The sequence below is a fragment of the Psammomys obesus genome, unplaced genomic scaffold, assembly GCF_907164565.1.
Source record: "Psammomys obesus unplaced genomic scaffold, mPsaObe1.curated_primary_1811, whole genome shotgun sequence".
Taxonomy (NCBI): domain Eukaryota; kingdom Metazoa; phylum Chordata; class Mammalia; order Rodentia; family Muridae; genus Psammomys; species Psammomys obesus.
Genome location: NW_026590800.1, coordinates 2,943 through 23,895, shown reverse-complemented (window position 1 = coordinate 23,895; position 20,953 = coordinate 2,943). Strand labels below are relative to the sequence as shown.

Sequence of the window (20,953 nt, the reverse complement as noted above, 5' to 3'; positions counted from 1 at the left end):
TGTAGGGGTTTGGGAACTTTCTACTCCCTGTCTAAACAAAACAACCCACCCAAATCGTACCGTGATCCCACTCGGTCTGCTGCAGTCTCGTTTTCTGCGGAAGCACACGTCATTGTGTATATATTATGTTATTGTATATATTATTGTCTATATATATTATACATAGACGCACACGGAAAGCGTCCCGGGACTACTTCCGGGACCACCCCTTGGGGTGTAGGGCAGATGAGCGACAGCTTGTCCTCCTAGGTTACGAGCCCCTGGCCCCGCTGCCCCCAGCCGCCGCCTCCGCGCCTGCGTGGCAGGACCGCAGCATCGCCTCCTCCCGCCTGCGCCTCCTGGAGTATTCTGCCTTCATGGAGGTGCAACGGGACCCCGACACGGTAACGTGGGGGACGGCGGGGAGACCGGCCTGTGAGCCACCCTCCAGCCCTGGGTCCCAGCGGTGGCGGGGCCGGTCGGCCCCTGCAGGCTGACCCTGGCTCGGCCCTCCCCACAGTACAGCAAACACCTGTTCGTGCACATCGGCCAGTCAAACCCTGCCTTCTCGGACCCACCCCTGGAGGCGGTGGACGTGCGGCAGATCTACGACAAGTTCCCCGAGAAGAAGGGGGGGCTGAAGGAACTCTACGAGAAGGGGCCCCCGAACGCCTTCTTCCTCGTCAAGTTCTGGGTGAGGCCTCTTCTCCTCGCCCAAGACGGCGGCTCGCCCTGCCCCCGCCCCCACCCCCGGGACCGGCGTGGGGGGTGGCTGGGACTGGAGGCGGGAGGCTAGCCTCCGGCCTCTGCAGCACGCGGTGCCCTCCCCAGGCTGACCTCAACAGCACGGTTCAGGAGGGCCCCGGGGCCTTCTACGGGGTCAGCTCGCAGTACAGCTCGGCCGACAGCATGACCATCAGCGTCTCCACCAAGGTGTGCTCCTTCGGCAAGCAGGTGGTGGAGAAAGTGGAGGTGAGCGGAGGCCCCAGGGGCCGGGCGGGGGGCGGGCCGGGCGGGGGGCGCGCAGTGACGCTGCCGCCGCAACCCCGCAGACCGAGTACGCCCGGCCGGAGAACGGGCGCTTCGTCTACCGCATCCACCGCTCCCCCATGTGCGAGTACATGATCAACTTCATCCACAAGCTCAAGCACCTGCCGGAGAAGTACATGATGAACAGCGTCCTGGAGAACTTCACCATCCTGCAGGTGCGGGCGGGCCTGGTGGCTCAGCGGGGACCAGGCGAGCCCGGGGAGGGCCCGGCTGAGTCCCCGCTCTCCCTGCCCCCCACCCCCCACAGGTGGTCACAAGTCGGGATTCCCAGGAGACTCTGCTGGTGATCGCGTTCGTCTTTGAAGTCTCCACCAGCGAGCACGGGGCCCAGCACCACGTCTACAAGCTTGTCAAAGACTAGCGTGCCCTCGACGTCCACAAGGATGCAAGGCGGACATCTTCCACACACCTGCCTGCCTGGGCTCCCGGGGCATGGGCTGGGGGACTCGCCCACCCACTGGCTTCAGGCCGGGACCCAGGCTGCCTCCCTGGCCTTGGCAGCATGGCACATGCGCTCCCTGCCACTGTTCTGCGCTTTACTGGAGAGAAGAGGGCTCACATGGTGGGGTGGCCTGCCCGGGCACCGACCCACAGATGCCCACGCTCCACCTGGCCTCACGTGACGTCAGAGCGGGGGGGGGGGTAGAGGACACCTGTGGGCTTCGTGCATGGTCGCTGGCCCCGAGGGGAGCGTGATGGGCAGGTGAGGGTAAATGGAGACTGGGGAAAGGCAGCTTGCAAGAAGGCCCTGGTACGAGGAGCCAAGTTGGGAGCTGGGTTGAGAAGGGCCCACACCTCTTAGTGCCTTCTGGGTGCCGGCCTGTTCCTAGGCCCCTTGCACAGCAAGTCTGGGTCTTCTATGTCAACAGTGCCAAGATGGAGGCCCACAGCAGTGGACAGAGCTGGAGCATAGGTTCGGCTACCTCCCTAGAACAGGGCTGGCGCCAAGGGAGGGGCGTGGCTGGGATGGTACAGCCTCAGTCTCCCCAGCACGCGGGCCACTAGGGACCCCTTCTTCAGGACCCTGTAGACAGTGGCAGGGAACAGGAGGCTGGAACTTGAAGAGTCCTTGGCTCCTGCCCTAGCCTCCTCCTCCACAGCCTGTCCCCAGGCCACCTGGGTATTTATGAGTTTCAAATGAAGTACTGTGCCCCTCCTCATCCTGCCCGAGCTTCCTGAAGGTCTTCACCGTTTGCATACTGCTCAGGCCACCTCCAAACCCCACCTAGGTTTTATAACATGTATTATATTTTTGTGTATTTTTAAAATCCAGCTATGATGGGCTATATCATAAATGGCTCAAGGCAGGGGCTCCTCAAGGCCTGGCTCCTGCTCAAAAAAAAAAAAATTAAATGTTTTCTGGGTCAGAAGAGTTGTGCCACATGCAACCTCTGACCTATACTAACACAGGTGTGACAGTGTATCAACCACCACCTCTCATGACTCACTTGCATGCCTAGCATTGGGACCTCACCTTGGTGCCTGTCAGGCTACAGCTCAGAGACTGGGGGCCAGCTACTGCCAGGTGTGCAAGATGGTCAGGCTAGGCTGTTTACTGAAGGTCATTTCTAGGTATTACTAGGCACTAATAGCTGGATGAGCCCTTGAAGAGCTGAAGTCTTAATGAGACTCAAGACTCACTCTTGAGCTGGGGTGGGGCTGGCTGGTAATGCACAAGACCCCTAGGGCCCCCACGTCATCCTTGCAAATGGGATTTAAGAGGACACATTGCACATTCACTGGCTAGCCTGCTCTAGCACTCTGGCAGCTGCTTAAACCAAGTGCTTTGGCCTGGTTTGAGTTCAGGAGACCAAATCCCTAGGGCTCTGCCCAAGATGGTGTTAAACCTGCTGCAGGCTGGTAGCCAAGAGCCATCCCTGAGCAGCCTACAGGTAGCCTCTGCTTGTCACTGGAAATGGCACCAGCCCACACCGGAATTAGCTTTTAGCTTAAGACCCCTTCAAGAATTCTAAATTCTGCCCAGTTTTGTCAGACAGTGGACACAGGGCCCTAGTGCAGACTGAGGAAGGACAGCAGCACTTGTCTTGGGGATGAGCCGAGTTTATACCAATATGGAACAAGAGCAAGCAGAGGCCCCTACAGGGTCCTTCCACACACAGGCTTGGCTTTGGGATGGGGTGTGCCCGCGTTGAGGTTACCGTCCCCACACCCATCCTCACATGCAGCTCACTCTACACCGGGTTATGTCTGAGCTCCACTGCACGCTGCAGTTAGTCACAGGCAGACAAGGGAGTGGTGGCGCTAAGGTTTATTGGGGCGTCCTAGTACAGGCGCTGGGGCTTGCCCATGGTGCTCTTGATGTACAGAGCCCGGACGTTTTGCCAGTTCTTCTTGAGCAAGGACACCAAGAAGTTGACAGCCAGGTGGATGTTGTAGACCAGCTCATCATCTGTCATCTTCACGTGGCCAACAGCCACCGCCAGACACAGCACCTGCGGGGAGGGACGAGGTCAGGAACAGCACGGTGCAGGCTGTCCCTTTCCCAGTGACTAAATATTCAAATCCAGGTGAAGAGCTCTTCAAAAGGCTACACTGTGCTGTCCTCCAGCCAGCCCTGCTATCTGGGTTTGCCTCAGGAGCCTAAATTCAGTTTCTTGGGGCTTTGCACTATAGTCCCTCCCCAGAGGCACCATGGCCAGACCAACCTTCTTCATCTGGAACTTGATTGTGGATTTCACCTCATCAACTTTGGCCACCATGTTTTCATTGTGTGTCAGCAGGGAAGGGAACTTGCCAGCCTTGTTTAGGCCTGGGCCCAGAATACGTGGGATCTGTTTAATCAGAGACTCTGAGGCCAAAAAGGCATCATACTTCTTGGCTGGAATGAGAAGCCACAGGGTACTTAGGACCAGGCCACGAAGCACTTAAACCAACCCTTTAAAATGACCAACAGCTGGGTGTGGTGGCGCACGCCTTCAGTCCTGGCACAGGGAGCCAAGGCTACATAAAAACCCCAAACAAAAAGTGGTTACCAACCTGCCTCCCCAGACCCACTGAGTAACTCCATCAAGTGTCACTGCTCCTTACACTGGTCTCATACCAGGATGACCCACAGTCCACTGCATACTGCACAGGACCAAGGGGCTGTGAGGGCCCCACCAACTGCAGTCCCAGCACTGGCCTATAACCATGCCCAGAGAAGCCCGAAGCAGAGGCAGGACTGCCACGGTGCAGCCTGGGCAACTTAGTGACAATGGAGGACAGAGCTCAGTGCCAGAACAGGCCCCTAAGCACTTCGAAGGGAGTTAAAAGTTCAACCTCCGATCCAAATTTCTCTCAAAGCAGGTCTAACTTCATTTGCTTAAGTGCAATGCTTGGCCTCACTATAAACACCTTTGCAAACGCAAGACCACACCCCCATGGAACTTCTAGACCACCATGCAGGCCAACCCGTCAGACCTTTCCCCTTGCGACCCCACCAGGCCATCAACGCAAGAAAAACCAAAAGCTGCCTATGGGTCAACTTCTTACACCTGGGAAGGGAGGGCCTCAACTGATTGGCTGACTCCACCAGATAAGCCTGTGGGGGTTATTTTCCTAATCGCCAACCGATGGGAAGCCCACTATGAACGCTGCCACTTCTGGCCAGGAGTTGTATTAAGGCAAGCCAGCTTCGGCACCAGGATGGCAGCCAGGGCATCTCCAGTATCTCAAAGTCGAGCCCTTCCCCCCAATCCAACATCAGACCAACCGCACCTACCCAGCTTTTTGACCAACTTCTTGTTCTTATTAAGTTTCTTCAGCGCCTCAATGTCCATGTGAGGGATATCCACGGCTTTGGCCTCATCACAGTGCTGCTGGTCCCCCAGGACGCACACCGAGAACTTGGGGCGAGGAGTGGACTTGAGCCTGCAGTTTGGGGGGAGGGAAAGAACAAGTCACGGCCCGTCCCGAGCGCCCAGAAGGCTGGAGGAGTCTGAGGTGGCAGCAAGCCCCGAGTCTTACCCAGGTGTCTGCAACGCTAGCCTGGCTTCTCAGGCTAGCCGGCGGGCTCGGCCGAGGCCTCCCCACGCCTCCCCTCTTGTTTTAAGACCCAGGGTGGGGGTCCGTCCAGCCAGCCTGCCCGCAGCAGGACTCCTGAACTACCCTGGCACGTCAGTGTCCCCGTGCCCGCCTCGGGCTCAGGGGGAGGCCACACGGGAACACTGAGGGCTGGGTGGGGTCAGAGCGGTGCCAACCTGACGGTGCCCGAGAAGCGTTTGTCCTTCTGAGGGTCATAGTTCTTCAGGCTGATCTGCAACTCCACCGTCTCCAGAAACCTAGGCGAGAGGGCAGCGGCAGCGTGAGCCCAGGCCGCCGGCTTCCGGGACGCACACCCCGCCCTGCCCGGGGAGGCCCGCGCTCACTTGCGGCGTTTGCGCTGGTTCCCGTGCAGGACTTCCCGCACCGCCTCGTACAGAGTGTCGCGAGAGACTTTGCTGCTGTTGGGGAGAAGCGATGGGGTTCAGGGCCAGCCATGCTGGACGCCGGGAGGGCGGGCGCCGGGCCCCGCGCCGTGGCCCACAGCATGCCGGGAAGAGGGCTCGCGCCACGAGCAGCCGCAGGAACGGCCTCCGAGTCGGGCCGCAGCGTGCCCGCGGGACACCCGGATGAGCGGATGGCCGCGGATCGCGCCCCGGTAAACACACATACCTCATGGCTACTCCAGCGGCGAAAACCGGAAAAGAGAACAGAGCGCTTTGCGCTTGCGCTCAAATAGAGCTCCTGTTCTCGCGAGACTTGCTCGGGTCCGCGGCCCTTTCGCGCTCCGCCAAGCTGCAGGAGCGCTGCTCTTGGCGGTCTCTAGGGGGCGCCAGCACGCGGCTGCACCGCGAGACCCGCGCTGGGACTCCAGGGCGGTCCTGCCTCGGGGCCGTCCGGGTTCTGGGCTGCTCCCTTGCTCATGGCTGCGGCACCGGGACCGCAGCTGGGCACTGAGATCGGAGTTCTGCCGACTTGCGATCCTCCGCCTGACCTGTGTCTTCCACAGTCCCCGGCAGGACTGTCTTCCTTCGTCGCCTAACTTGGTGATGGGCCCCGTCTAGCCCGTGTGTTGTGCAGTGGGCCAGCCACCGCAGGTGGGCAGAGGCTCCGATGACAGGAATAGCTCGAGGAAATGAGCCTCGAGTGGAGACCGGCAGAAATGAAAAGCGCCTTGTGACTAGATTAGCATCAGATGTGCCTCATTTGAGCGTAGTGCAAGCCTCCTCCACCTGGGAGGAGGCGCCCACCAGTCTGCCTTGACCCTCTCTCTGTGTAAACCGCCCCTGATTCAGCCTTCAGGCAAGGTGGACTTTGGACAAATGCCCCCGTCTTTTCTCATTTAGTTGGCACTTGAAACAAAGACGTCCTTCTTGCCTGATCAGAGAGGAGCAGGGTCAGGGATCGGCGTAAGGAGCCTCCAAATCTGGGGCGACTCACTGGGATCTTGAGGAGGGAGGCATGCTGCTTTAGGACACCCTCGCCCGGAACTTACCATAGATCTGGAAAGGTCACCGACACGGCGAGGTTCCCAGGTTTGTTTCTTGAGCACCAAGTCATTCCCGTGTTTCTGTACTCTGCATCAGCTTGCTCTCAAAACCAGGCTTTATCCCTGCACTGACTTTCCTCTCCATCACCTTCCTGGGGACTCAGGACTTCAGAGGAAGTCTTTGACGCAGCCAGAAAGTTCTGCTCCCCACCCACTGCACAGCTGATAGCAGGATGCCGTCATGAACTTTCCTAGGCTAATTCAGGTACATCTGTGTGCTAAACTTGTTTCTTTATTCAAGACAGGCTTTCTCTATGTAGCCCTGACTGTCCTGGAACTCACTCTGTAGACCAGGCTGGCCTCAAACGCTGCCTCCTGAATTTGGGAACCAAAAGGCGTGGGCTACCCTTTGTGGCTAACATTTGTGCCAAATGTTTTTTGGGTGAGGTACCTGCACAGTGCTGAGGGAAAGCACGGTGCGGTAGGCACCGTGTCTTCTCTGCTCCCTTTCGGTCCGTGGTAGCCCAGGTGTCCTTTAGATCCGATCCTAGCTCACATGACCCGAAACTGGAGACGTAGCTCAGTGGTACCGCATTAGCCTAGCAGGAGTTAGAGCCCGGTTTCTGGGCCCAGCACTAAAACAAAAGTTCTCGGGCCCAAGCCCTCCCCAGTCACATTCAGGCAGGCTGCTGCCAGGCCTGCCAGGCAGGAGGGTAACACATGACCTGGCTGATCTGGACTAACTTCACAACTCCAGGCTCCTCACCCTTTTCTCAGTGAACAGGGGTGGGGGCGGGTGAGGTGAAGGGGATTCAAGTGCCTAGACCCTGAAAGCCGACACTGGAGCTGACATGTATGTTCATCCACATTTGTGTTGTGCATGTGAACACGCCACTGCAGAAACGTGGAGGTCAGAGGACAACCTCAGATGAGTCCTTGCCTTCCATTTTGTCTCAGGCTAAGCTGGCCTCCAGCTTTGGGGGATTCTGCTGCACCCCCTCCCACCTTACTGTAAGGGCAGGGATTACCGGGGTTCTGAGGATTCAAGTTAAGATCCTGGTGCATTTAGCAAGCTCTTTACCCAATCAGCCTTCTCTCAGCCACATGCACAAACTTTTTTTGGAACAGGTTCTCTCAGGTAGCATAGGCTGGCCTTGAACTCCTGGTCCTCCTGCCTCTACCTGAGTGTTGGGATCACGGGGCGAGCCACCATGTTTGGGTGAACTTTCTTCTTTTTATTGAAAACTATTACAAAATTATTTAGTTCCGAAACAAAAAGGAGGGCCACGACTTCTACCCGAGCACCAGATTCATGCTGAGCACACAGGAACCCCGGCTCTCACGTACAGCACCAATCCTCCACGGTCCCCATGTTGTGATGCGACCAGGAGTGGGAGCCAGCATGGAGCTAGGCCTCCTCTCTGCTCTTCCTGATGTCAAGATGGCCTCTGCACAGCTTGGATATTGGACAGGTGGCAGCTGACTCCTGAGATGGCTGTGCTCAGTTCTAAGGTGAGGGGTCAGGGGGTCCTTGCGGGTGGTCAGTGGGCCAGATGTCTCAGTGCCGCCTGCAGGGACTTCTTCAGGAAGGTGGCGTTGGGCTCTAGGGCCATGGCCAGATCCAGGCTCTGCTGCTCTGTGATCTGGACAGAAGGACTCAGGTCAGGACCGCAGCAGCCAGCCTCATCTCCCCACCGCCACAGGCTGCAATTCTCCCAGCTGGAGAGCTCAGGAGCCCAGGTGTGTCTCACAGGGCCCCCTGGCCCTCCCGGGCTACAGATGAGAAGCAAGAGTTCGGGACACCCCACTGAGCCACCCCTCTGCTCTGGCCATGCTCTCGCTCTCTGGCCTGTCCCTGTTTCTTCTCACAAGGCTCAGGCTCCACATCTTCACTCTCCAAACCCCACTCCTCAGAGAAGACAGCGGCAGGTCCCTCTGCAGCTGAAGGTCCTGATGCCTCTGGGGACAGCCCTTCTTCCAGGATCTAGAGAAGTCTCTGGAGGACCCAGGAGCTCCAAAACTACACAGCATACTCATGTTCCAACTCCCACTTCCCTGGGATCACGGACTCGGCTAATTCCCTGTGTGATGGCCAATCTTGGCTGTCAGCCTGACACAGCTGGGTAAAGAGGCTGCCTCCACTGAGGGGCATTTCTGTATTGTTAGATAACAGATGACGGCTCAGCCACCTGTGGGCAGTGCTGCCCCTGGCCAGGTGGTCCTGGATTGTATGAAAAAGCGAGCTGAGCCCAGGCCTTTAAGCCCACCACCCAGGAGGCATAGGCGGAGCCTGAGGCCAGTCAGCATAGCGGGTTCAAGCTAGTCAAAGCTACAGGGCCTAGCAGGCAGGAAGCCCTGAGTTCCAGGCCCAGCACTGCATGAACCAGGCCACAGAAGCACACCCTGTTATCCTAGCACTCGGAGCTGGACACAGGAGGGTCCGACGTGCAAGGTCATTTTGGCTGCAAGGCAAACTCAAGGCCACCCTGAGCTCCATGAGAGCTTGTCTAAAAACAAAACAAAACAAAACAAAACAAAACGAAAAGCTCCCAGGCCCATGACCCCCCATGGCCTTCGATATTGTGAGCTAATCTCTTAGCCTGCAGCCGCTGCCACCCGTCCCCTCTGTAATATGGAGCTGCGACACAGACACTGTGGCAGGAGACAGCCCAGCAGAATGGGGGGCCGAGGCAGACGGACCACAGCACAGAGGAGAAGTCCAAGCAGGCAGCAGACCCCGCCTCAAAGCAAACCAACAAAAGGAGCTGACCACGTGAGGCCCGATGGGCAGGACAGAGGGGAGCTGGCAGCATCTTGAGTCTTGATGCAGGGGACAGGCTGGGAGCAAGCAGACTCAAAGGCTTGGTACAGCGCTTGGGTTGTGGCTAGAAGCATCAACAACCCACAGCTTCGTCTTGGCCACCCGATTCTCCCTGCCTACAAGGGCAGCCCCGCTCGTGCCGTGCCCCTGCCGCGAACGGTCTTCCAATTCAGTCCTTGTCTACACGGCTTTCATGTGTAGTGGGATGGCAGTGAACCTCTCATACAGCTTGGACTGGCCTTGGACTGGTCTTGACCACATCCTTGTTTCTTCCCTTAACTTCCAAGAGTCTCACATGTTCAAGGCTGGCCCTGAACTTCTGATCCTCCTGCCTCTGCCGCTCAGTGCTCGGATCACATGTCTGCCTCATCCAGTTTACAGAGTATTCAGAACTGAGCCCAGGTTTTGTGTATGCTAGGCAAGCACTCTGCCAACTGGGCTCCTCCCAGCCCTCCCCTCCTATCACATCATCATCATCACCATTATCATCATCACCATCGTCATCATCACCATCATCTTCTTCATGATGGAACAGGGTGTTTACATAGCTCTGGCTGTCCTGGAACTCACTTTGTAGACCAGGTTGGCCTCAAACACATAATCACCTACCTACCTACCTCTGCCTCCCTAATGCTGGGCATTTACCACCATACCTGGCTTTATTTTTGTATTTTGTATTTGTCTCATTATGTAGCCCAGACTGGCCTTGGACTTATAGCTATTCTCCTGGCTCAGCCTGCCCCACAGAATCACCATCCTCAGTCCCAATCCCCAATAAAGCTTAGCTGCTCTGCTCCTTTGTCACCAAATGCCTGTGCACGGCTCCTCCCAGGGATGACGGCTGGGGACAGGGTCAGCTCAAGGAGAAGGTCAGCATGATGGGCTTTCCTACCGTCTCAAAGGCCCACATCCCACCATCATAGAGATACCGGCTGGATGAATGAGCCTGTTATACTCACACTGGCCTGGTACTTGGTCATCACTGTCAGCATCAGCTTGGCATAGGCCATGGAGGTGGTGGCTGTGGGTCCCTCTTTGCAGAGCCTCTGCACCAAGACACTGAACACCTCAGAGGTCATCTCCACCTGCACACATTGGGACATGGGACAGTGATACAAGGGCAGCCCTGGTTCAAACCCAAGCTCTCCATTTCCTAGCAGGAAGCTGAAAAGAGTTCTCTAGAATGTTCCTCCACAAACTCAAGTGCTGAAGACGTGGTCCCAGGGCGAGGTGCCGGGAGATGGTGCAGCCTTCAGACACTGGGGTTTGTCTAAAGGGGGCGGTGGTAGCCTGGTCCCTGCTCTCCCTCTGCTTCGCAGCTGCCACGATCCAAGCGGCCTACCTATCACCCGCTCCTTCCTCCATGTTGGCGCCTCCAACAGGCCTAGGAGCAAAGGCGCCAACAACAGGGAGAAACTCTGAACTGTGAACCTATGCCAGCCTTTCTCCCTGCTTTTTGCCTCTGGCATTTTGTCACAGTAAGGGGATGCTAACACACCAAGTTAAGCCCCATCCCCACAACTGGACAACAGAACTCAAAGTAACTGAGGGCTGTGAAGAAGACAAACGAGACAGCATAGCCATGGCTTCACTGCCCTTGCTCAGACCAGGGCCATGGGGGAGCCAGGGGCTCTAGCCTGCCTCAGTGGTTGAAGCCTGACTGAAGGGGGGGAGGTGCGCTGAGGTCCTGAGGGACACGCCAGCTCTTCATCAGTATGAGGTGGCAGTCAGCACCTCACACCCACCATCTTGAAATCTCACCACACTCTCAGAGAAGGAAACCTGGGCAGGAACAGCCACAGTCAGCCACTGTGATGCTCCACTTTCATCCGCCAACTAGACAGATTTCCAGTCCCTATGGAAATACACCTGTGGGCATGTCCATGAGGGCACCCCGCAAGGCTCCACTAAAGGAAGGTCCTCCTTGAAGGCAGGAGGCACCATCACTCGGGCTGGGGTCCTCTTCAGTTTCTGTATGTGGACCCCACGGAACCAGCAGCCTCAGCCTCTGTCTCCCCACACCTCTCCCAACATGACTAGCTGTATCCTTAAGCTGGAAGCCAAAACCAAACCTGCCTTTTTTTAAAATTTTTATTAATTACAGTTTATTCATTTTGTATCCCAACTGTAGCCCCCTCTCCCATCCCCTCCCAATCCCACCCTTCCTCCCTCTCTCTTCTTCTCCTATGCCCCTCCCCCAGTCCACTGATAGGGGAGGTCCTCCTCCCCTTCCCTCTGACGCTAGTCTAACAGGACTGGCTTCTTTGTCTTTCTCTGTGGATGGGTAAGGCTGCTCCCCCGTCAGGTGGAGGTGATCAAAGAGGCAGCCCATGAGTTCATGTTAGAGATGGCCAAGCCTTCCTTCTTCAAGTTGACTTTGTGAGCTAATTTATCACAGCAAGAAAGGTAATTAACTAGTTACCTAAGACGAAAAAATGACAGGAGCCAGGAATGGTGTCGTACACCAATCATGGAAGGACAGGGGTAGGGGGAAGACAAGTCATGTTTCTACACTGTGAGCGCAAAGCCAGCCCGGATTACATGAGCCCCTGTCTCAAAATAACAAGTGACAAGAATAATATCGTAATGGCGGCCTGCCTGCCTAACAGCGAAGCCCTCTCAGGCAGCCCGCTCACCTGCCGTTCCAGCAGCGCCTGCAACACCAGGAAGGCCTCCTCCCGCCACGCCAGCTCCAGGACCTGCCTGCAGACGACACCGCTAAGGAAGGCCGTCCTCCCACCCACACGGTCCCCGAGCAGCCGCTGGCATTATCTGAGCAGTGCCCCGTCCCCCCAGGCACCCAGCCAGGATCTTTTTCTTTTAAAATGAAAGCCTCACAAGCTGGGCGCGGCGGTGCAGACAGACCTCTGAGGTCAAGGCCGGCCTGGTCTACACGGTGAGTCTGACAGCCAGGACTACACAGAGAAACCGTGTCTTGGAAAACCAAAAGGACTGGTCGGCCTAGAACTCGAAGCAATCCTCCTGCCTCACTTCCTCCTGAGTGCTGACATCTGACACGTGAGCCATCAAGTCTGGCTCCCAGTCAGCATTTCTGGTTTCTGCTCTGGCTGTGGAATCTGCTTTCCCATCCATCTCAGGGGCACCTACCCTGTTTCCACCGTGTGGATTCCAGGACTTAAGCTCATGGGGTCAGGCGTGATGGCTATGAGGGCCCTTCCCGCTGAGTCATCTCTCCAGCCTTATTTTGTGTTTTGCTTAAGATTTTTACTCTTTTAAACTGTGTGTACCTGTGTGTGCCACCACGATCAGGTGGCCAGGCTACTAGTGTCAGAGCTAATTACAGGCACCCTAGCCACCTGACACTGGGGCTGGGGCCCAAACTTGGGTCTTCCAGAACCATGTACACCTAACTGCTGAGCTGTCTCCCACAGGCTCTGTATCATTTAGGAAATAATGTAGCCCAGGCTAGCCCTAAACTTAACATATAGCCAAGGCTAGTCTAAACACCTATTCCTCCTGCCTCCACTACACCACTAATGCCCAGCCATTCTTCAATTTAACGGCCTGAACTTAATGCCAATTTTGAGCACTTACTGTATACTAGAAAGGTTACATGAATTTGGTGCTGGGCCTCATATGTGCCAGGCACGTGCTCTCCCAGTGAGCAGCACCCAGCACCGTGGGTGTCAGATCTCCTGAGAACTCACATACACACTATCGAACGCGCCTGGAAAAACCCCACAATGACTGCCGGCTCAGACACAGGAGTGAGGAGCTCAGGCCAGTGTGCCACCGTGCGCTTATAACCCTGGCGCTTGGGAGCGAGGTGGATGGGATTTCAAGGCCAGCCTCAGCTACAAAGTTATGCTCAAGGCCAGCCTGGGCTACATGAAACCCTGCCTCAAAGATAGATAGATAGATAGATAGATAGATAGATAGATAGATAGATAGATAGATCGATCAAGGTAGATTAGATAGATAGACAGACAGATAGTTAGATAGATCAAGGTAGATTAGATAGGTAGACAGACAGACAGCAACATGGCAGAGTTAGACCCCAGTGCCATGGCGCGTGTGCATGGGTGTGTGTGTGTGTGTGTGTGTGTGTGTGTGTGTACGTGTGTGGTGCTGGGGATGAAGCCATGGCCTCACGCAGGCCTGGCTGGGAAGAAGCCTGCATACTCACTTACCCCAGGATCTGGAGCTGCATGTCCGGCTCCAGAGACCCATCCTTCATAAGGGAACACAGTAACTCGGCCTGGGCGGGACCTGGGCGGGAGACAGGAGAGAGGGCTGAGGAGGGCAGAAGGGCGACAGGGAAGGGGCCACTTCACCGGGGGAAGGGGGGAAGGGGGGAAGGGGGGAGGGCACAGAGGGGCCTGGGCTGGCTCTCCACACACCTACGCCCGGGTCCTGCAGCAGGGGACAGAGCACAGCCTTGCACACAGCGTAGGTATACTTCACGCAGAAGGAGACCAGGGCAGCTCTGAGCAGCCTGGAGGCGGAGGCCGGCAGCGAGAGGATCTAGTCACCAGGGAGGGGACAAAGTTATAGGGGAAAAGCCCAGCGGATCTGTCTAGGGTCACACTGGCTCCCAAACCTGAAAGCCCATCTGGGAGGAAGTCACATGTATGAGGACATGCAGTCAGGGGCCCACCCCTCGGCCCCTCTCCCAAACCCCTTCCTGGGGACTCAAGAGGACCCCCCATTCCTGGCCTGGTGGCCCTGAACCCACCCGATCCAGAAAGAGGCTCCTGGCCAGCACGGAGGCGCTGGCGATGCTGAGGGCTGGCGTGAGACCCAGCAGGCGGCTGCAGAGCTGCAGGACGCATCCGTCAGGGAGCTGGGGCAGCTGCAGCTGGCTGCAGAGCACCTCCATCTGGGTGGGGGACAGCGAGGACATTAGCTGGTTCTGCTGTGCCACAGCCCAGGGGGCAACAGGAAGGGCAGAGCGGGGTTCGTGGGAGGGAGAGCCGGAACCACGGACTGATCACCGACTCCAGGTGACCCCGCTGAAGAGGCTGAAAAAGGCAAGCCCCTCCCTGAGCTCCACGGGAGGTGGGGAAACAGAGGCAGGGGCAGAGGTGGAAGCTCACCTGGCTGGGACTACACTCATGGAGACACTGCAGGTCCACTGAGAGCTGCTCTTCCAAGCCCTCCAGGCCCTGGGGAGGCAAATCCCGAGTAAAGGCTGGCAGGTGCTGTGAGGGTCAGAGGCCGCTCTTGGGAGGCACAACCAAAGGGCTTCCCGGGGGTGACGGCCTGTCCAACCTTGGCGCCATGGTGACTGTCCTCAGCTTTCCCTCCTACCCAGCCCCATGCCAGGGTCCGTTATCTGGGGCTTCCCTGGGCACCGCTAAAGTACAGACAGAAGCCAAAAGGGCTTTAGGGAACAGGGTGAGCCGGTCACCTCCTGGAAGGCCTTCAGCAGCTCCTGCAGCCTGGGGACCTGGTCCTGCGGAGGAGAGAGCAGCCGTCATCCCTGTACTGCAGCAGGCGCTCAGCTCCCCCTGCAGCTCAGCGTTCTTCCAGAGGAGCTGTGCGCAGTTCCAGCGCCCACACTGCGCTGCTTGCAATCACCTGTCACTCTAGCTCCGGGAGACCGCACACCCTCTTCTGGCCTCCGTGGGCACACACGTAAAATAAAGACTTTGAAGAGGGGGAAGGACCAACGGGAGCTGATGGGCAAAGGCAATGCCATCTTTCAAGATGCCTAGAGCAGGCTTGTGCGAAGGCCAGCCCACTGCTTTGTCTTTTCTGCATCCAGCCTCAGTGGGCAGGTAGACCCAGTATGGGCAGGCTGGCTGGCTAGCTGCTGGCATGACTCAGCACAGGGCAGAGCGGCGGGGCTGGACCCTTCAATCGCATACTGTAGACCACCAGGACAGGTTCCGGCTCCTGTAAGCCCCTCCTCATCCACATCAGTTTGGGGAGGGGAAGCTCCTCTCCTTCCCTCCTCCACACCCCAGCCCTTATCCCTGATCTATGGGTTAGAGAGTCCCTGTAGGGGAACGTGTCTGAACCAGCTTTCACCATCACTGTGAAGGACCATCCTGAACCCAGATCCCCAGCTCCAGTACCTGGACAACTTTGGGCAACTCCACAGTCTGGGCTGGACGCTCGGCCTCCTCAGCACCTGGGCTGGCCTCAGGCATCTGGGCTTCAGCGTCAGGCACCACACCTCCTGCACCTTTGGAAGGTGATTCCCAGGACTCCAGCTGGGGTCCCTCTTCCTGGTCCTTTCCTTCCGCCGCCGCCGAGTCCTCCTCACAACCCCGGAACCTCTTAGGGGCTCTCTCTGACTCAGGGCTGGCAGGCTCTTCCTCTGGCTCCTTGCTCCGTTTCCCACAAAGCTGAGAGTGCCTGTCCTCTGGCTCAGGATCTGCAGCCAGGGCTGATTTCAGGCCCCTCCCGCCCTGGCCCAGCCGCCCACACAGGTCTTGGAGCTGTGACCGACAGCTTGTGGATAATGGTGAGGCACCCCCCGCCGGGCCTGGGAGCCCCACATCCCTTCGCAGCAGCTCCGCCAGGGCGTGGAGCCAGGCATCAGGGTTAGACGCTGTGTCCTGCTGGGCCAGCTGCAGCACAGATCGGAGGCCGCTCTCAGGTAACGAGGGTCGAACAGCCATCAGCAGGCACATCAGGTTTTTCCGGCAGACCCCAGGCAACCGCAGCAACAGTGGAACCCTGAAAACAATCGAAGCTTTCTTTTTGCTTTCTGAGTTGGGGATCTCACTACGTCACCCAGGCTGGCCTTGACCGCTCAATCCTCCTGCCTTGGCGCCCTAAGCGCTAATTACAGACATGTACCGTACCTTTGGGGCACTGTGGTAGAGAGGCCCAGGGAATGGGTGGTGGTGCCCCAAACAGCTGCTGAGGATAGGGGCCCAGCTTTGGTGGCACACACCTTTAATCGTGGCACTTGTGAAGCTAAGGCAGACAGATCTCCATGGGTTTGAGGCCAGCAAAGCTACACAATGAGACTGTCTCAAAAACAAAACAACATGGCTGGAGAGATGGCTCAGGGGCTAAGAGCACTGGCTGCTCTTCAGAAGACCCTAGTTCAATTCCCAGCACCCACATGACAGCTCACAACTATCTGTAATCCAGCTCCAAGTAATTTGACACCCTCACACAGACATGCATGCGGGAAAAACACCAATGTACATAAAATAAGTATCTCGGCCAGGTTCGGTGGCGCACGCCTGTGATCCCAGCACTCGGGGAGGCAAAGGCAAGATCTCTGTGAGTCTGAGGCCAGCCTGACTTACAGAGGGAGTCCAGGACAGCCAGGGCTACACAGAGAAACCCTGTCTTGAAAAATAAAGTGAAACAAACAAAAAAATTGATAAATAAGAGTTGCTGACGATGGAAAGGGGACAGGAGAGTCAGAGATAGCCAACAGGCACCAGGGAAGCCCTGTTCTTAGAAGCTGTGTCAGAATCTACACCAGAAAGGGCTTCACACAGCAAGCGGGCCTCGAAGCAGGAGCTGGGCAATAACCCTTCACCCTTTACAGCTCCTAAGGGGCAGCTGCTGCCAGAACCGGCATCCTCTCCCTCAGCCCTGTCCTCCAGGGCCCTCAGGGCCCCACACATTCAGCTCTCTAGGGTTTTGCTGGGGCGGCAGTGCAGAGCCTGTGTGACCCGAAGCAACCGACCCTGTGATCACTCCTCCCCACTCCAGGGCTACTTCTTCATCATCACACAGAGGTGCCTGGCCTATGAGGCTAGAGAAAATATACTTTTTAACTCATGGGAAACGGCTGTTATGTCAGAGGGAATCAACTAGTGTCAGAGTAAGAAAATAGAATTTGTGGTCTAAGAGAAGCTACTTCAGCCGAGTCCCAACGTCCATGTGTGTACGCCAGAACATGTACACACACACAACTAAATAAAGGGTGAGACTGAGGGAAAAGAAGAAAAAAGGCAGGCCGACACTCAAGCTCCTAGAGGGAATCCCTTGTCGTCCACAAAAAGGTTCAAAGTCACTCAGAACTTAACCAGGAACACCTAAGGGAGTGTGTCCCACCTCTGCCGTAAGGTGAACGGTGTTTGGAAAAGCTGAAACTCATCAGGCCTTATTCCATTACCTAACACATCGGATTAAGTAACGTCTTTTTTCTTTTTAATATGGTTTTGCCAGCCATACAGCCCAGGCTCCCAACTTGAAGCAATCCTCCTGTCTCAGCTTCCTGGTTGCTGAAATTACACCCTACGCTGTATGGCCTGTATTTTAACACCGATGTCCACCCAACCTAAGACATAAGTACATCTGTATTGGAGGTACTTTTTTTGTTTTTGCTTTTGGAGACGCGGTTTCTCTGAGCAGCCTTGACTGTCCTGGACTCACTCTGTAAACCAGGCCTCAAAATCACAGAGATCCGCCTGCCTCTGCCTCCCACACTTCACCACACCCGGCTTCGAGGTACTTTTTTATTTTTATTTTTTTTCTATTGTTGTTTTGACGGGGTCTTTCTATGCAGCCCTGGCTGGCCTTGAACTTGAAGAGATCCTCTGCCTCCTGCAACATTTTGTTTTTCTTTCTTAAGACTTATTTATTATGTATACAGTATTCTGCCTGTATATCATTGTAGATGGTTGTAAGCCATCATGTGGTTGCTGGGAATTGAACTCAGGACCCTCGGAAGAACCAGTGCCCTTAACCTCTGAGCCTTCTCTCCGGCCCAACGTTTTTAAAGGGATGGATGCAGGCAAACAATATCACTCTGCACTTAGAATTATGCCTGACAAAGGGCGTGTCTCAGCCAGGCTGGGGCGTAGGCTGGTAATCCTGAGATCGAGGCCGGCCTGAGCGAGATGAAACCCTGACCCAAGCAGACAAATAAGCGGCGGGGAGGCGGGGGCCACGGGCGGGGACTCACAGCTCCAGGCGGCCGTCGGGGCCCCGCACCTCGGGCTCTGCGCGGCCCAGCGCCTCCAGGAAGCCGTCCCAAGGGAAGTGCTCGGCGCGGCGGCCCAGGGCGCGCAGAACCCCCAGGCCGCGACGCGCGCCCTCGGGCCCCGCCTGCAGCGCCTGCAGCAGGAGGCGGGCGGGGGCCTCCAGGGCGGCCCAGGGCGCCGCCCCGGCCGAGGCCACGGTGTCCGGCACCGACCTCTCCAGCGCGGAGCCGACGCGGGGCGGCGGGCGGGACACGCGGCGGTCGCACCGCTCCACCGCTCGCGCACAGCCAAGCGCGCGGGAGAAACAGCGAGGGCCAGAGCCCCGCCTCAGCCCCGCCCTTTGAGGCGGGGCTTGGCGCTCGGGGCGGGACAGGAAAGGGAGTGGCTAGAGAGGGGCGGGGCTAGCGCCTAACCTGACCCGTTAGAGAGCGCGCCCGGGAAGGGGCGGGGCCTGGGGGCGGAGCGAGAAGAGCCATCAGGAAGGGGCTTAACCAGCGCCATAGGTTATAGGGAATAGAAAGTGAGGGGGCGGGGCCGGTTTCAGCGACTGGAGCCAATCCGGTCGGCGCTTGCTGGAGGGGCTGGTCCTAGACTGCTGCCTCAATCTTATTCCTTCCGCACTTCTTTTTTGTTTCCATTTTTGTGGGGGTGGGGTTTGCCTGCAAGCATTTCAGTGCACCACGGTGCGGTCGGAGGCCAGAAGAGGGCGTCACATCCCTCGGGGTTGGAGTTATAGGTGGTTGCGCGCTTACACGGGGATGCTGGGAATGAACCCAGGTCCTCTGCAAAAGCAGCCAGTGCTCTTAACCGCTGAGCCATCTTGCCATGTCTCCATTTTTCTTTTTTCCGTGTGTGTGTGTGTGTGTGTGTGTGTGTGTGTGTGTGTGTGTGTGTGGTGTGTGTGTGTATCAAATTCTTTGGAATTTGAGCTACAGGCAGTTGAAACTTCATGTATATGCTGGGAAACAAACCCTGTCTCCAACAAGAAGTTACCAGTCTCTCTCTCGCTCACTCTCGCTCTCTCTTTGTTTTTTTTGAGACAACATTTCTCTGTGTAGCCCTGGTTATCCTGGACTCCCTTTTGTAGATCAGGCTGGCCTCAAACTCAGAGCAATCTGCCTGCCTCTGCCTCCTTGAGTGCCGGGATTACAGGCGTGCGCCACCAGGCCTGGCTCCCAGTTACCACTCTACGCCTCTTCTTCCTTTTTCTTTCTCTTCTTCCTTCTTCTTTCTCTTCTAAGATTTGTTTTATTTTATGTATGAGTGAGTACACTATCTGCATGTATGCCTGCATGCCAGAAGATGCAGTATAGGTGTTTGTGAGCATGATGTGGTTGCTGGGAATTGGACTCAGGACCTCGGGAGGAGCAGGCAGTGCTCTCATCCACTGAGCCATCTCTCCAGCCCCCGGTTACTGTTCTTAACCACTGAGCCATCTCTCCAGCTCCTTTTAATCGTGTGTACGGGGCATGTGCAGGTGTATTTGGGGTATATGTGTCTATATGGTGTGTACATTCCCTGGGAGGCCACAGGACTTCAAGTCCCTGGAGCTGGAGTTCTGAACGTTGGTCCCCTGAAAACCAGCAACACAGGCTCTTAACTGATGAGCGTTCTCTCCAGCCACAGATTACTAAATATCTGGACTGTGGTGACTACTTTCAGGAAGAATGAAGACGGGAGATAAAGTGAGATGCCTTCTAACAGGCTAACCAGGCAAGATGAACCTGATAAAGAGCAGGTCAGTGAGCCTGTAAAGAGATCACTGCAGGCAGAGAAGAAACAGAGCAATGACCCCGGGGACCAGAGAGGTCACTGGGCTTGAGGTCAGATAGAAGACATTGGCTTTCCACTCTCAATATTTTGGGAAGCCATGGCAGTATTTTGAACTAATTTGACTTGGAGTCAGAACTCTTTCTTTCTTTCTTTCTTTCTTTCTTTCAGGAGAATGAGTCTGAGGAACTGCTGGGAAAGACAGGGTCTTTACTTATTCACAAATAAATAATTCACAAAGGCAAATGATAATAATAATAATAAACCTTCTCTCTCCAGTACTGGACGGGAGCAGATCTCTGGTGTTCCAGGAAGAAGCAGTGGGGAATGTGGACCCCGAGAAGTGCAGCCAGGGTCATGCATGCCAGAGAGCCTGCCGCACCTCGACTGCAGCCTCACTCCCTAAGGTTCTGCATTTGGGCCATCTGGACAGAACTGGGGTGGAGTTCTAAACCCAGTTCAGGGACCCTGGAAGACTCTAAGCCTTTTCAGGTTCAGGGAGGTCCAAAACAGTACGTCCCTGTCCTCTGAGGAGTGTACAAATCTCCCAGAGGCCAAACACAACAGATGGCCCCTTAAGGACAGGGCAGGGCTAGAACATTCTTCAGACAGCACGGGGAGAGTTTTATTGATTTTCTTCCAAAATCCTCCTACAAGACGGTGAAGTTAAAAAAAAAAAAAACAAAACTGTAGAGCAGTTAAGAACGTTCCTCATGGTGGGACTCTCTCCTTCCCACCCCCATGACCCCAAGCTGGGAAGCTGGAGCTCACAGGGACTGAGGTGGAGGCTTTGCCACCAAAGCCCCAGGGAGATAAGCATCCATCACTAATATTTCCACCCCGCAGGCCCCTCCCCCTCCCCTGTTCTTTCAAGCAGTTCCTACTGCAGAAGGCCAAGGATAGAACTAATGTTCACACACACACACACACACACACACACACACACACACACACACGGCCAAGGCCAGGGTACAACCTGGGAAGAACACAACTTTTTCC

At 56.3% G+C, this 20,953-nt stretch overlaps 3 protein-coding genes across 3 annotated transcripts in view; 1 reads left to right on the top strand and 2 right to left on the bottom strand.

The window, feature by feature from the left end:
- LOC129678270 (transcriptional enhancer factor TEF-5) overlaps positions 1-2,434 on the top strand; it is a gene marked incomplete at its 5' end in the record, with an annotated part of 2,701 nt that extends 267 nt beyond the window's left edge. Inside the window, 5 exon segments of the mRNA XM_055608997.1 lie at positions 250-383; positions 500-673; positions 811-951; positions 1,032-1,184; positions 1,277-2,434. Coding sequence (XP_055464972.1) covers positions 357-383; positions 500-673; positions 811-951; positions 1,032-1,184; positions 1,277-1,390 — 609 coding nt within the window. The 3' untranslated portion in view covers positions 1,391-2,434.
- An 849-nt stretch (positions 2,435-3,283) lies between these two features.
- Rpl10a (ribosomal protein L10a) lies at positions 3,284-5,763 on the bottom strand. The gene is made up of 6 exons (XM_055608996.1): positions 5,683-5,763; positions 5,397-5,471; positions 5,229-5,309; positions 4,751-4,899; positions 3,696-3,868; positions 3,284-3,482 (listed from the first exon to the last, which is right to left on the bottom strand). Exons 1-6 carry the CDS (start codon positions 5,685-5,687, stop codon positions 3,312-3,314), a joined length of 654 nt encoding a protein of 217 aa, XP_055464971.1. The 5' UTR covers positions 5,688-5,763; the 3' UTR covers positions 3,284-3,311.
- Positions 5,764-7,719: 1,956 nt separating this feature from the next.
- Fance (FA complementation group E) lies at positions 7,720-18,569 on the bottom strand (the record flags this gene model as incomplete). Its single annotated transcript, XM_055608995.1, has 10 exons — positions 7,720-8,142; positions 10,280-10,405; positions 11,957-12,023; positions 13,472-13,550; positions 13,682-13,805; positions 14,017-14,160; positions 14,378-14,446; positions 14,692-14,736; positions 15,362-15,968; positions 18,166-18,569. Coding segments are annotated over 10 exons (1,767 nt in total), but the record flags the coding sequence as incomplete, so codon positions are not given.
- Positions 18,570-20,953: the final 2,384 nt, after the last annotated feature.

Coding starts and splice junctions, on each gene's coding strand:
- Rpl10a (XM_055608996.1), bottom strand. Junction 5,310..5,396: donor AACCAGCGCAAACGCCGCAA/GTGAGCGCGGGC, acceptor CCTCTCGCCTAG/GTTTCTGGAGACGGTGGAGT. Junction 4,900..5,228: donor CGCTTCTCGGGCACCGTCAG/GTTGGCACCGCT, acceptor CCCAAACTGCAG/GCTCAAGTCCACTCCTCGCC.